General features: G+C 50.3%; 1 protein-coding gene across 4 annotated transcripts in view; it reads right to left on the bottom strand.

The window, feature by feature from the left end:
* Nucleotides 1–4,160: 4,160 nt before the first annotated feature.
* The window catches only part of LOC144755092 (uncharacterized), a 306,910-nt gene continuing 297,825 nt past the window's right edge, over nucleotides 4,161–13,245 (bottom strand). For all 4 annotated transcript variants that reach the window (XM_078643592.1, XM_078643601.1, XM_078643611.1 and 1 more), the window contains one exon: nucleotides 4,161–5,924. In XM_078643592.1, coding sequence (XP_078499718.1) covers nucleotides 5,134–5,924 — 791 coding nt within the window. In that variant the 3' untranslated portion in view covers nucleotides 4,161–5,133. The remainder of the gene's footprint in view (nucleotides 5,925–13,245) is intronic.

Consider the following 13,245-nt stretch of genomic DNA (forward strand, 5'->3'; position numbering starts at 1 on the left):
CCGGGGGGTGGCTCAGGACCGATGTATGCCCCATATAGGTAGGAGGCTGGGCGCAGAGATAGGCAGTCAAACGTTTTCTTCTCCAGCTTGATCTAGCATCCGCAGCAATCTTACCCAGCTACAGATAGATGTCAGCGCGGCCGGTGGTGGCCTAACATCCAGACTCTCTCCCAACAGCGCCGCCGAGCCAGACGCTACATGCCCCTTGTGGTGTCAGTCGTGTGGAGAGGGCAATTATGTGTAGAGGGCTGTTATGTGCTGTGTGCTGTTGAGTGCTGTGTGCTGTTGGGTGCTGTTGAGTGCAGAGTGCTGTGTGCTGTTGAGTGCAGAGTGCTGTTGGGTGCTGTTGAGTGCAGAGTGCTGTGTGCTGTTGAGTGCTGTGTGCTGTTGAGTGGTGTGTGCTGTTGAGTGCTGTGTGCTGTTGAGTGCTGTGTGCTGTTGAGGGCAGAGTGCTGTTGAGGGCAGAGTGCTGTTGAGGGCAGAGTGCTGTTGAGGGCATAGGGCAGTTGAGTGCTGTTGAGGGCATAGGGCAGTTGAGTGCTGTTGAGTGCTGAGTGCAGTTGAGTGCAGAGTGATGTGTGCTGTTGATAGTGTGTGCTGTGTGCTGGTGAGTGCTGTGTGCTGTTGGGGGCAGAGTGCTGTTGGGGGCAGAGTGATGTTGGGGGCAGAGTGCTGTTGGGGGCAGAGTGCTGTTGGGGGCAGAGTGCTGTTGGGGGCAGAGTGCTGTTGGGGGCAGAGTGCTGTTGGGGGCAGAGTGCTGTTGGGGGCAGAGTGCTGTTGGGGGCAGAGTGCTGTTGGGGGCAGAGTGCTGTTGGGGGCAGAGTGCTGTTGGGGGCAGAGTGCAGTTGGGGGCAGAGTGCAGTTGGGGGCAGAGTGCTGTTGAGTGCTGTGTGCTGTTGAGTGCAGAGTGCTGTTGAGTGCAGAGTGCTGTGTGCTGTTGAGTGCTGTGTGCTGTTGAGTGCTGTGTGCTGTTGAGTGTTGTTATGTGCTGGGTGCTGATGAGTGCTGTGTGCTGTTGAGGGCAGAGTGCTGTGTGCTGTTGAGTGCTGTGTGCTGTTGAGTGCAAAGTGCTGTTGAGTGCAGAGTGCTGTTGAGTGCTGTGTGCTGTTGAGTGCTGTGTGCTGTTGAGTGCTGTGTGCTGTTGAGTGCTGTGTGCTGTTGAGTGTTGTTATGTGCTGGGTGCTGATGAGTGCTGTGTGCTGTTGAGGGCAGAGTGCTGTGTGCTGTTGAGTGCTGTGTGCTGTTGAGTGCTGTGTGCTGTTGAGTGCTGTGTGCTGTTGAGTGCTATGTGCTGGGTGCTGATGAGTGCTGTGTGCTGTTGAGGGCAGAGTGCTGTTGAGGGCAGAGTGCTGTTGAGGGCAGAGTGCTGTTGAGGGCAGAGTGCTGTTGAGGGCAGAGTGCTGTTGAGGGCAGAGTGCTGTTGAGGGCAGAGTGCTGTTGAGGGCAGAGTGCTGTTGAGGGCAGAGTGCTGTTGAGGGCAGAGTGCTGTTGAGGGCAGAGTGCTGTTGAGGGCAGAGTGCTGTTGGGGGCAGAGTGCTGTTGGGGGCAGAGTGCTGTTGGGGGCAGAGTGCTGTTGGGGGCAGAGTGCTGTTGGGGGCAGAGTGCTGTTGGGGGCAGAGTGCTGTTGGGGGCAGAGTGCTGTTGGGGGCAGAGTGCTGTTGGGGGCAGAGTGCTGTTGGGGGCAGAGTGCTGTTAGGGGCAGAGTGCTGTTGAGTGCAGAGTGCTGTTGAGGCCAGAGTGCTGTTGAGGCCAGAGTGCTGTTGAGGCCAGAGTGCTGTTGAGTGCTGTGTGCTGTTGAGTGCTGTGTGCTGTTGAGTGCTGTGTGCTGTTGAGTGCTGTGTGCTGTTGAGTGCTGTTATGTGCTGGGTGCTGATGAGTGCTGTGTGCTGTTGAGGGCAGAGTGCTGTTGAGGGCAGACTGCTGTTGGGGGCAGAGTGCTGTTGGGGGCAGAGTGCTGTTGGGGGCAGAGTGCTGTTGAGGCCAGAGTGCTGTTGAGTGCTGTGTGCTGTTGAGTGCTGTGTGCTGTTGAGTGCTGTGTGCTGTTGAGTGCTGTTATGTGCTGGGTGCTGATGAGTGCTGTGTGCTGTTGAGGGCAGAGTGCTGTTGAGGGCAGACTGCTGTTGGGGGCAGAGTGCTGTTGGGGGCAGAGTGCTGTTGGGGGCAGAGTGCTGTTAGGGGCAGAGTGCTGTTGGGGGCAGAGTGCAGTTGGGGGCAGAGTGCAGTTGGGGGCAGAGTGCTGTTGGGGGCAGAGTGCAGAGTGCTGTTGAATGCAGAGTGCTGTTGAGTGCAGTGTGCTGTTGAGTGCTGTTGAGTGCAGAGTGCTGTTGAGTGCAGAGTGCTGTTGAGTGCAGAGTGCTGTTGAGTGCAGAGTGCTGTTGAGTGCAGAGTGCTGTTGAGTGCAGAGTGCTGTTGAGTGCAGAGTGCTGTTGAGTGCAGAGTGCAGAATGCTGCTGAGTGCAGAGTGCAGAATGCTGCTGAGTGCAGAGTGCAGAATGCTGTTGAGTGCAGAGTGCTGTTAAGTGCTGTTGAGGGCAGAGTGCTGTTAAGTGCTGTTGAGGGCAGAGTGCTGTTAAGTGCTGTTGAGGGCAGAGTGCTGTTGAGGGCAGAGGGCTGTTGAGGGCAGAGTGCTGTTGAGGGCAGAGTGCTGTTGAGGGCAGAGTGCTGTTGCGGACAGAGTGCTGTTGAGGGCAGAGTGCTGTTGAGGGCAGAGTGCTGTTGAGTGCAGTGCTGTGTGTTGTTGAGTGCTGTGTGCTGTTGAGGGCAGAGTGATGTGTGCTGTTGAGGGCAGAGTGCTGTGTGCTTTTGAGGGCAGAGTGCTGTGTGCTGTTGAGGGCAGAGTGCTGTGTACTGTTGAGGGCAGAGTGCTGTTGAGTGCTGTTGAGGGCAGAGTGCTGTTGAGGGCAGAGTGCTGTTGAGGGCAGAGTGCTGTTGAGTGCTGTGTGCTGCTGAGTGTGTGACTATGTGACAGTGTGTGACTATGCAGGGTGACATTGGGAGTGTGCGGGTGAGCAGTGTGTGAATGTTACGGGGCAGTGTGTGAGTGTGCAGAAAACACCACATACACCACACACACATAACGCACACACAAACCACACACCTCAGTCTCTCAACACCACACACTTGTCACCACTCACCACAACACACTCACCACCACACTCACTCCCCAGGCTCACCCCCACAGACTCACCAGCACACACTCACCAGCACACAGAAAACAACACACACAACACACCCCCAGCCGTCAATGAATGCTTTCACCATGCACAAACACCAACAGCCATCATCCATCTGTGCACGCTTTTACCAAGCACACACCCACCAGCCGTCAGTGCACCCTTCCACCAGGCACACACACCTCCAGCCGGCAGTGCACTTTTCCACCAAGCAATCGCAGTATGGTACACTTTACTTTTAAACATATTCATATAAAGCACAGCATGCCACCATTGGTAAAATTACAATTCAACCAACATACTTCCACTACACACCACATGCACACACTCCATAACACATGGCAAAAAGACATTGGCATTTACAATGCCATTAGCTCAAACTCAAATAAATCCGAGCCCGATTGCATTTCTAATGCTTGTTTTGTATTAGACATCAAAATATTTGGGCAAATAAAGAGGGCATTTTATATAAAACTACGCTGTGCACTCTAGTTCAAATTACAGGATAGTTCCTTGTCAAGCATGGAATTTAAGAGGCTGAACCCTGGAACAAAAAGGCCAAGGATGGAGTTGTAGGTATCAGATAAGCTCCTATCTTGGTTTATGCTAGCACCATTTTGTGTTACATGAGTGGGGCTGTATAAATTGAATAAACTCAATTTGACCAAGAATATTTGTTCGTACTTTAGGACTCCATATTTATCCCAGTCCTTCCCAACACTGGGTCACTTGACAATAGTTTCATTCATAATAGAAATAACCAAAAGATTTTGAATACAAATGTGCGCAAACTGTCTTTTGGCACCAATAAACTTCCTTAGACACATATTATCCACAATACTTAGTGTGTGACTATCTTTTGGAAGAAATGTTTTTTTTTTAACTCCTGTCATTCCTGGTTATGTTTTGGTAAAACAGACACGCACACATAGATCATATTTAAAATAATAAAATGGAGGAGAGGAAGGGCACAAGAAGTACTATTCATTGTATTCTAAAAATCCAATAAAAATTTATTGAAATAAACTTAAAAACACAGCAATTTTATTTTTTTGAAAAATTACAATCAAGGATAGATTCATTCATAATGCCAAGCATGTATTTTCAGGTAAGGATGAGGAGACAGAAGCCAGTCACACTATGTTGCTTTGGCCTAGCAAAAGACATCTGTTCTTAGAGAATGATACATCCTCAGATAAGTAATAAGTGCAGTCTAATTTGTTTTTTTCATTTGAGGTGTTCATGACTTTGTTTAGAATGTCACTCTGGCTGATAGAGCCACAGCCTTTCTAGAAAGTTTCAGCACCATAAAGGCAAAAAACTGTCCAAAGCGCAACCCTCTATTTCGGTAGAGGTCACATCTCTCCATGCAGTGTCAAGTGGCTTTGATTGTAGACCCACATTTGTACAGTGGATTCCCACAACTAGCAGAGTGGCCATATGCATTAAACACCTGCTTCTGTGACAGTGTAGCCACTGTTTGACAGGATTCCTTTCTTTATTTAATATTCTGGAAATGACCTTAATGACTAAACACACACACTGGTGCAACATATTCCCCAAATTTACACCACCCAACATGACCTTGCAGATTGTGTAATTCTAAATTCCGAATGGTAAGTCTCCATCAGTATTGCTCCAGTTGAGCATCCAAGCTTCATCTGTACGGGACTAGGTTCTAAAGCAAAATACTGCATAACAGGGCCAGTACAAGAAGCATACTGAGGAGTTTTAGATGACTTCTTAAAATGCATGACATCCCTTGATGAGCACATTTGGGTATACCCTGACTATACACTGTACCACTCAACACTCCTAACCAAGACCTCCACGGAAAGACCCATTTCTGTGACTACACCAATTGCTGGTCTGGGAAATCTGTGTCTTGTTACCCCAACACGTTTTAAAATCTCAATCCTCCACTCTTTCCCACACTGCTGATCTTTCTCACTGGACCTGGTCAACAACTATCCTCCTTTAGTGCATCTTCAGGCTGCACAGGCAGCACCACATGGGCGATGCGGCTCCACAGACCCCCAAGTTTGTCCCCATCCATGTCCTTGTAGGAACCGCTTTTGCTTTTGTCAGTGAATTTTGCCCAGATGAAGTCCCTCACTTTTTCCTCCACATCCCTGAGCTGCATACCAGGTGCCAACACATCGTCCTCCAACAGAACAGTCAACACCAGGGCCACATCTTTAAATGCAGCATTCTCATGGTCACAATATTTGTAGAAGATCAGTACAGAACCAGCAGGAAGCTGCTCAAAACGGTGGATTACAGCTGCTCTACTGCCGGCTAAAAAATTAGAGCTCAGCTCATCATCAACCTCCAGTTTGGCATGGTCACTATTCATCATTGCCTTGGAAGTTCCATTAATGCTAATCACAGAGGTGTTCAGGGAGGATGCGTAGCTGTGTGCAATTCTCTCACCCAGGCATCTTAGAGCTACTTCCCCCTTTCTTGCAGCTGTGAGGAGAAGGATGGCTGGTTCTAAATTGTGTGTGCTATTAAGGTGTTTGCCCAGGATTTTTTTACTTCGGGACCAAAATGTGTCTTCCTGATTTGGATACAATGTCTTCAGTTTTTCCATCTGGAGCTGGAAGTTCTGCAGAGCTCTGTTATCTTTTACACTTTTGTTCTGTGACTGGAATTCTACAACGCGCCACCATACTGCAGTGAGTAGCATAAGAAGCAAAGGAAGCAGTATCATCAGCTTACTCCAGCCTACACATTGCTGGCCATGAATGTCTGCAGAGAGAGGGAGAGAAAATATTTTTTACAACTGTATGACTTTGCTATTACTGACTTTTTCAAGATGAACATGATAAATATGCCTGGTAATATAATCAATCTCTAATAAGTCGGTGTGTAAGGTGTGAGAACCTTGGGAAGAGTTTAGTTAGATGAACTGGTAAAAAAAGCAGTTAAGACTGAAGGTAACTGCAGACTAACCAATTAATTATCCTAAGTCAAGGGATAATACTGTAATAACAGAACAACGAAACACCGATTACAGGCACTTGTTTCATCCTGATCCACAAACAGATTAAATAAATGTGGTATCTCAGCTAATACCCTGTACCATAATAAACATACAATCCCAATGAATGACAAATGTGTCAAATGCCTGTTATTTATCATAATCATGACCGCCAGCATGTGTAGATTCTACACTGTAAGATACGTACTAACCTGTAACTATACTTCGCCAAAATTGAAATTGTTCACAGATTCACATGCTTGAATATTCGTCATGAATTCTTGATAATACTTTAAGAGCAGTACTTCCATTTAAGCAGCCATAGATCATATGTAGGGCATCTGCCTATTTATGTGGATAATGAGTTGGAGAGAGACAGAGCTCCAACCCCCTTCAGAGGGTGACCTGCTCAGATTTACACACCCAGTGAAGCAAAATTGCAATATAAAGATTCATAACCGGGGAAAAAGGTGGCTTGCATATGAATTTATGAGGGATACAGAAATTTGAGAACCATGGTTGCAGGTAAGTAGCTTTCTTTTCTTCTCCAACACCGGATTGGTCAGATTCCCATGCTTGAATAATGATTACCATAGCAGTATAGATATGACATGTAAAACCATGATGCTCACCTTAGTTGAACAGGCTCCATAGTACTACTTGTTACACTGCAGTCTCAGACACTGTATGGCCATCAAAGCAGTACTGTTTCACGAAAGTGCCAGAGAATGTCCACATTTCTGCTTTGCAGATGTCAGCATTTGGCACTCTGTTAAAAAGCGCAACTGTCACCAACCATGCAAGTTAGCTTGAACATTATTCCTGAGATTTCTGTGGGATATCCTGCGTCAGCAGGCGGTACAAGCTGAGATCCAGCAAGCTATGCCTTGCTTGGACAAAGAAAAACATTTGCTGAATCTGCCAAAGGAAATGAAGATTTGATCAAAGTAGATTTTTAGATTATGGTAAATGTCCAAAAAAAGAAAGGCCCTCTCAGCTGGAGTGGTAGACTTTGGTGGAAAAAAATGGTAGGTGAAACATCTGGCTGAGAAGAAGAAGGGTGCTTCTATATAGATTTCATACCACAGATCGTCAAAGGACCAAAGACATGTTCCGCTGCCCAAATACAGAACCTTTCCATTTTAAGGAATGTGTCTTTGTTGAAGAAGTTGCCCCACCTGCTTTTTGAATGTTCTGGCAATCAGTTGGAACACTGAAAACCAAACTTTAGTCTGTAGCAGCCATACTGTGAGAGCAAGTGTCTTTAGTGACCGCAGGTTATAGTGTTGATCTTGACTGTGGTGTTTGAGCTTTAGAAGCAGGTTTTTCTTAACTGGAGTGTAGCAGATTCTACAGACGTCAGAGGTCTGAGAACAAGAATTAACTGGCCCAGGAAGCATCCGCAAGAATTACATTCCACAGCTCTTTCTTGAGTTTCCAGAAAACCTACAGGATGAGAGAAACTGAGGGCAAAACAAATGCAGTTTCCTGACCAAGAAATCAAAAGTGCTTCCATCTGAATCGAAAAGTACTGGGACCTGTTTCAGAAGAGTAGGCATTTTACACTGTGTGGATTGGATAAAGAGATTGTGTTGAATTACTTTCTTACGGACTGTCTGGGCAAGAGATTTAGGTTTGTTCTCGCTTTCTTGTGATGGGTAGGCTTTGTGAGGAGCTGAGCATATCCTAGGAACACAATCTGTTAAGTTGGGATGTGCACCAATTTCTTCACATTCAGGAATATACTTACTCTGTCATAGCTTTTTAATGCTGTTGACCGCATGGTTTAAGTGACAGGGTCCAAGCCTCTGATAATGCAGTTATCTAGGTAAGGGAACACCATTACCCCTTAAACACAACTACCCCTTTCCTTTGCAGTGCACGGACACTGGAGCTAGACATACTGTGAAGATTCTGGGTACAGAATGAATGCCGAAGGTACTAGTATAGATTGGAAGAGCTGGCTATTGACAATCTTTGCAATAGAACAGGACACGGAAATCTAGTTTATGGGCAGTCGGACATGTAGGAGGGAGTTCAGTATGAAGAGCAGCTTTTTGATAACCTGTTAAATGCTCCAGTCTGGAGTTGGCCAACATTGTGCCAACTTCTTGCATACCTGGAAAACGGGGTCAAATCCCTGGTAGCATTGGAACTAGGATACTGACTCCATGGCCGTTTTCAGAAAAAGTAAAACAAGCATTTACAATGCAACGGTTTCGCCTTTGCAAAAGTTTGAGCTATTGGCATTGTAAATGACAAACTTTTTATTTATGTGTTGGTTTTGAAAACCGATAAATAAATGGCATTGTCATTTACAATGGCAATAGCTTAATCTCTCACAAATGCGAGACCTGGCACATGGAGACACATACCGACTGTCATACAAATAAAAGAACAGGCACACTGACACTGCCACAGATACACATACAGAAGCAAATACACAAAGATGGACAAAGACTTGAGCACAGCGGCAAGAACACACTCAGGCCATCGAAAGTCCCAGTGCACAAACACAGAAACTCAAATGGACGCAAACTGATATTCCCAGTGAAAAGAAAATAACATTTATCCAGCACACATAACGTTACCAGCCTACGCATACACACACATACAGAAACGTGAGCCCCGCCAGGAAAACTAAACATGCACAATAAATGCGTAATGGAACACAGGATCAGCCCAGCTACACACATCACCGCCGTTGTGAACTCAACAACACACGCCAGGACGTGCAAGGAAGCCGGGCCAGGCTCGGCGGGAGAGGAAGCACATGGAGGGAAGGGTGGACTAACTCTATGCGTTGGTGAGTGGAAGCACATCAGAACAGCCTGTGAATGTTTCTCGCAGTGATGTGTGCGTGTATGCCCCGGAAGAGCGATGTACTGTGCGTGTGTGCGCGCGCGTGTGTGCACGTGTGTATGTCTGTGTGCGCGTGTGTGGCCTTCTACCGCAGTGATGTATTGTGTGTGTCTTCTGCTTTGAAGTGCGTGTGTATGTTCATGTGTATGCATGTGTGTCTTCTGCTTTGGAGTGTCCGTACGGCATGTGTGTGCTTGTGTGTGTGTGGCCTACTACCGCAGTGATGGGTTTGTGTGTCTGCTGCTGTGCAGTGTGGGTTTCCGTGTGGTTGTGTGTGCTGGAGGGGTGGGCGGTGTGCCACTTACTTGTGGTGTAGGCAGCCTGGCAGGCCGGGCATGGTCCTACTCCTGGGCGCTCTTCAGGCGGCGGGTGCTGAGCCCCGGGGCCTGGTGCAGAGTAGAGCCGGGCGAGGGCCGAGTGTATCCGGGGGACCGGGCATCCTTCTCCCCGCGCTGCAGGGAGTCCAGGCCGCGGCCGTGCAGTGCTGGCGCTGTGCTGCTGCAGTGCAGCTCTCCTCCTCCGATGGAGCCACGTCCGTCCTCCCGCAAAGCAACCGCCCAACCTGCCGAGGTGCTGGCACCCCTAACCACCACCCCAGCGGTCACCCCGATCTCCAGGAGAACAGTCACCTATTACACCCGCCAGCGCAGACACCTCCCCCTCTTCTAGTGCAGTCACCCCGGCCTCCAGCAGAGCAGTCACCTTAACCTCCACCAGTGCAGTCACCTATTACACCCTCCAGCAGAGCAGTCACCCTAACCTCCACCAGTGCAGTCACCTATTACACCCTCCAGCAGAGCAGTCACCCTAACCTCCACCACAGCGGTCACTCCGGCCTCCAGCAGAGCAGTCACCCTACCCTCCACCTGTGCAGTCACCTATTACACCCTCCAGCAGAGCAGTCACCCTAACCTCCACCACAGCGGTCACTCCGGCCTCCAGCAGAGCAGTCACCCTACCCTCCACCTGTGCAGTCACCTATTACACCCTCCAGCGCAGTCACCTCACCCTCCACCAGTGCAGTCACCCCAGCCTCTACTAGTGCAGTCATCCCGGCCTCCACCAGTGCAGTCACCCCAGTCTCCTCCTCACCCCAGCCTCCACCAGTGCAGTCACCCCAGTCTCCTCCAGTTCAGTCACCCCAGCCCCCACCAGTGCAGTTACTCAAGCCTCCACCAGTGCTGTCACCCCAGCCTCCACCAGTGCATGCACCCCAGTCTTCTCTAGTGCAGTCCCCCAGCCCCACCAGTGCAGTCACTCAAGCCTCCACCAGCACAGACACCCCAACCTTCTCCAGAGCAGTCATCCCAGCCTTCTCCAAAGCAGTCGCCCCAGGCTTCTCCAGAGCAGTCACCCGAACCTCCCCTAGTGTACGCAGTCACTATCACTTGCAGTGCAGTCCCTTCAACCTCCGCCAGTGCCTTAGCCCCAGACACCCCAGTGCAGTTACCCCAACCTCCTGCGGCTGGTCAGTTCCTGCCTCACACACAACTTCCAGCAGTGAGATCACCCGGCCTTCTGCAGCACCAATATGTCAGCCTCGTGCAGTTCACCAGCCCAGCCTCGTGCAGTTCACCAGCCCAGCCTTGCGCAGTTCACCAGTCCAGCCTCGTGCAGTTCACCAGCCCAGCCTGGTGCAGTTCACCAGCCCAGCCTCGTGCAGTTCATCAGCCCAGCCTCCTTCCGGTGCATCCTCCGGCCTCCATCGCTGTGTTCCTCCAGGAGCAGAAGCACCTCGGTGTGAGCCGGTGTCTGCACGGTCACGTCACTCCCTGCAGCGCAGTTCCCCCTAACCTGAATATGGGAGATCACATCGACATCCCGAGGTGCAGCCACCTGCGGTGCGACCCCCGGCCTTCCGAGAGTGCATTCACTGCCGGTGGTCCCCGCCAGGCTCTTGCATCACAGCGAGCCGCACCCCCGCCTCCTGCAGTGGGATCCCCCGGACCCTGCAGCGTCACCCCCTCTGCCCAGCCGGGCTGCAGTCTCCTCGCGGGGCTCCGGTGCTGAGGCCCGGGGACTCTCGCGCGCAGCCCCTCAGCGCGCGGCAGCTCCGAGCATGGCCCCGCCAGGTGCGTTCACACGGGGAGGACACGCACCGTGCGTGAGACCACGAGCGGTTTGTAAAACCCAGGTTTGCGTCGGCTACTTTGCACACCCCCCCTTTCCACATACCATGTTCCGCCCCCTGAACTAACTCAAGCGGAACGCTCCACTCCTGCTTATCCGTCTGGCCCCCACCGCACTCCAACTTTCCGCAGACCTACGGTTTTTGTTCATGGAGGCTGATGGTTCTACCGAGTCACGTGACCACACCTACACGTACAGAGGCCTCCTTCTTGCACAGCACAGTTTATACAATCATGGCGAATACTGAACACCGGCAGTTTTATTTTAAAGGGGAGCTCGAAACGGGTCTCTTTATCGGGCTCTATTTTGTGTTAGTAAGGATGAATAGATAGTTGAGATTAGTAAAATGAATTACGTGACCGGTTTTACGAGTGCGAAGTTAGTGCTGAATGGATCATACCTCTGCAGATAACTAATGAGGAAATAACCTTTCAACAATTGGGAGCAAAAAGTACAAACCTTCTCTGTGCTACAGCCTTAGGCCCGAGTGTGGCCAGGAGGGAAGGTGCCGACCCGACCCGACCCATCACCTTACCTTTTCATGGGTGCCCCTGTGAGTGGAGGCCCCTTCGGGAGGTCGAGGCATCCTCTTGTTTTGGTCGCTCGGTACACTGCAGTAACCAGGGGAGCGCTTGGCTGAGATTTCCGCTTCCTCATTCTTTGCTTGACTGACTGGGTCCCGCCTCCATGCCTCTCGAGCTCTCGGGAGGGCGTGCCTCCGTTTCGGGGGCGTGTTAAGAGCAGAACCGAAAGCGGAGCGCCTGGGTTGTGGCAGCAGTTTTAGAAGCGCTTTAGGCGGTGTGATACGCGGGAAAGGGTTGCAGAGGTGGAAATAAATGTCCGGGGTAAGGAGGTGGAAATGAGGGACCGTCCACCTCACCCCCCACGCCCCGGCCCTCCAACCATCAACGAGGTACCTTCACCACGATCTGAAACCTTGTCAAAACGGTTCCAGTGTGCTTTCAAAAACAAGTGATGACAAAACATGTAAATTGTGCCTGAGTAGGGGGAAACTGATGTCTTAGTCTTCATTAAAGCTCACAACGGGTACGGGGTTGACAACAGTAGAACACTCCATGCTCAGAAGTACAGGAGCAGTGCATATTTACTTCCCTACAGGCGTATAGAGCACAACAGCAACAATAACAAGTCAGGTCCCGGGCCGGCCAGCCAATCACAGCGCGGCCCGGGCCGGCAGCCAATGACAGCGCGGCCCGGGACAAAGGGGCGGGACTTAAAAAAAGTCCCAGAAACGCCCCCGAATCGCGTTTTCACCAGAAAGCGTGATTGACAGCCTCTGTCTCCCAATGGCTAGCCTCCATTTATGGAGCTAGCCAATGGGAGACAGAGGCGGAACCAAAGTCGATATGTAGGATCATGAGGTTTCGCCATGGGCGGAGCAACTGCAACGCCCAGGGCGAAAGCTAAAAATCTCTGCCTGGCCTGTAATGTCCCCAGATGTAGATAGCTCACGTTTTTCGGTGGTGTTGCAGGTGGTATGAAAATGTTATGTTATGTTATAACGTTTTATTGAGCGCGAACAGCTGCCCCAGCAACGAGGCGTCCCGGCGCTAAACTATAACAAAACCAAGAGGGGGAGATGAAACGGAGAGGCAATAAGAAATTAGGATGGGGAAAAAAGAAGTGTTTTGATCGATTTGCGGAAGGCGAGCAGATTAGTTATGGAACGAATGTGAGATGGGAGGGAGTTCCAGAGCCTTGCCCCCAGGACTCTGAAAGAGCGACCGCCCATTCTGCTTAGCCTTATACGTGGGGTAACAACCAAGTTTTGACCCAAGGAGCGTAGGGCCCGCTGAGGGATGTAGGGCTCTAGGAGAGGACGCAAGAGACCAGGACAGTCAGTCTTGAGAATTTTGAAGACCGTAGTGAGGGCTTTAAACTGGACGCGGGCTTCTATGCGTAGCCAATGTAGTTTCTGGATGGTGTTTCTTGTGGAACACCTTCGGGGGAGGCCTACAACTGCCCTGGCGGCAGAGTTTTGAATACGTTGAAGCCGCATCATCTCAGCTTTATTAAGGCCGAGGAAAAGGACATTGGCGTAGTCCAGTCGAGCCAAGATGGTGGATTGGACTATAA

Source organism: Lissotriton helveticus, chromosome 1_1, assembly GCF_964261635.1.
Source record: "Lissotriton helveticus chromosome 1_1, aLisHel1.1, whole genome shotgun sequence".
In the NCBI taxonomy this organism is placed as follows: domain Eukaryota; kingdom Metazoa; phylum Chordata; class Amphibia; order Caudata; family Salamandridae; genus Lissotriton; species Lissotriton helveticus.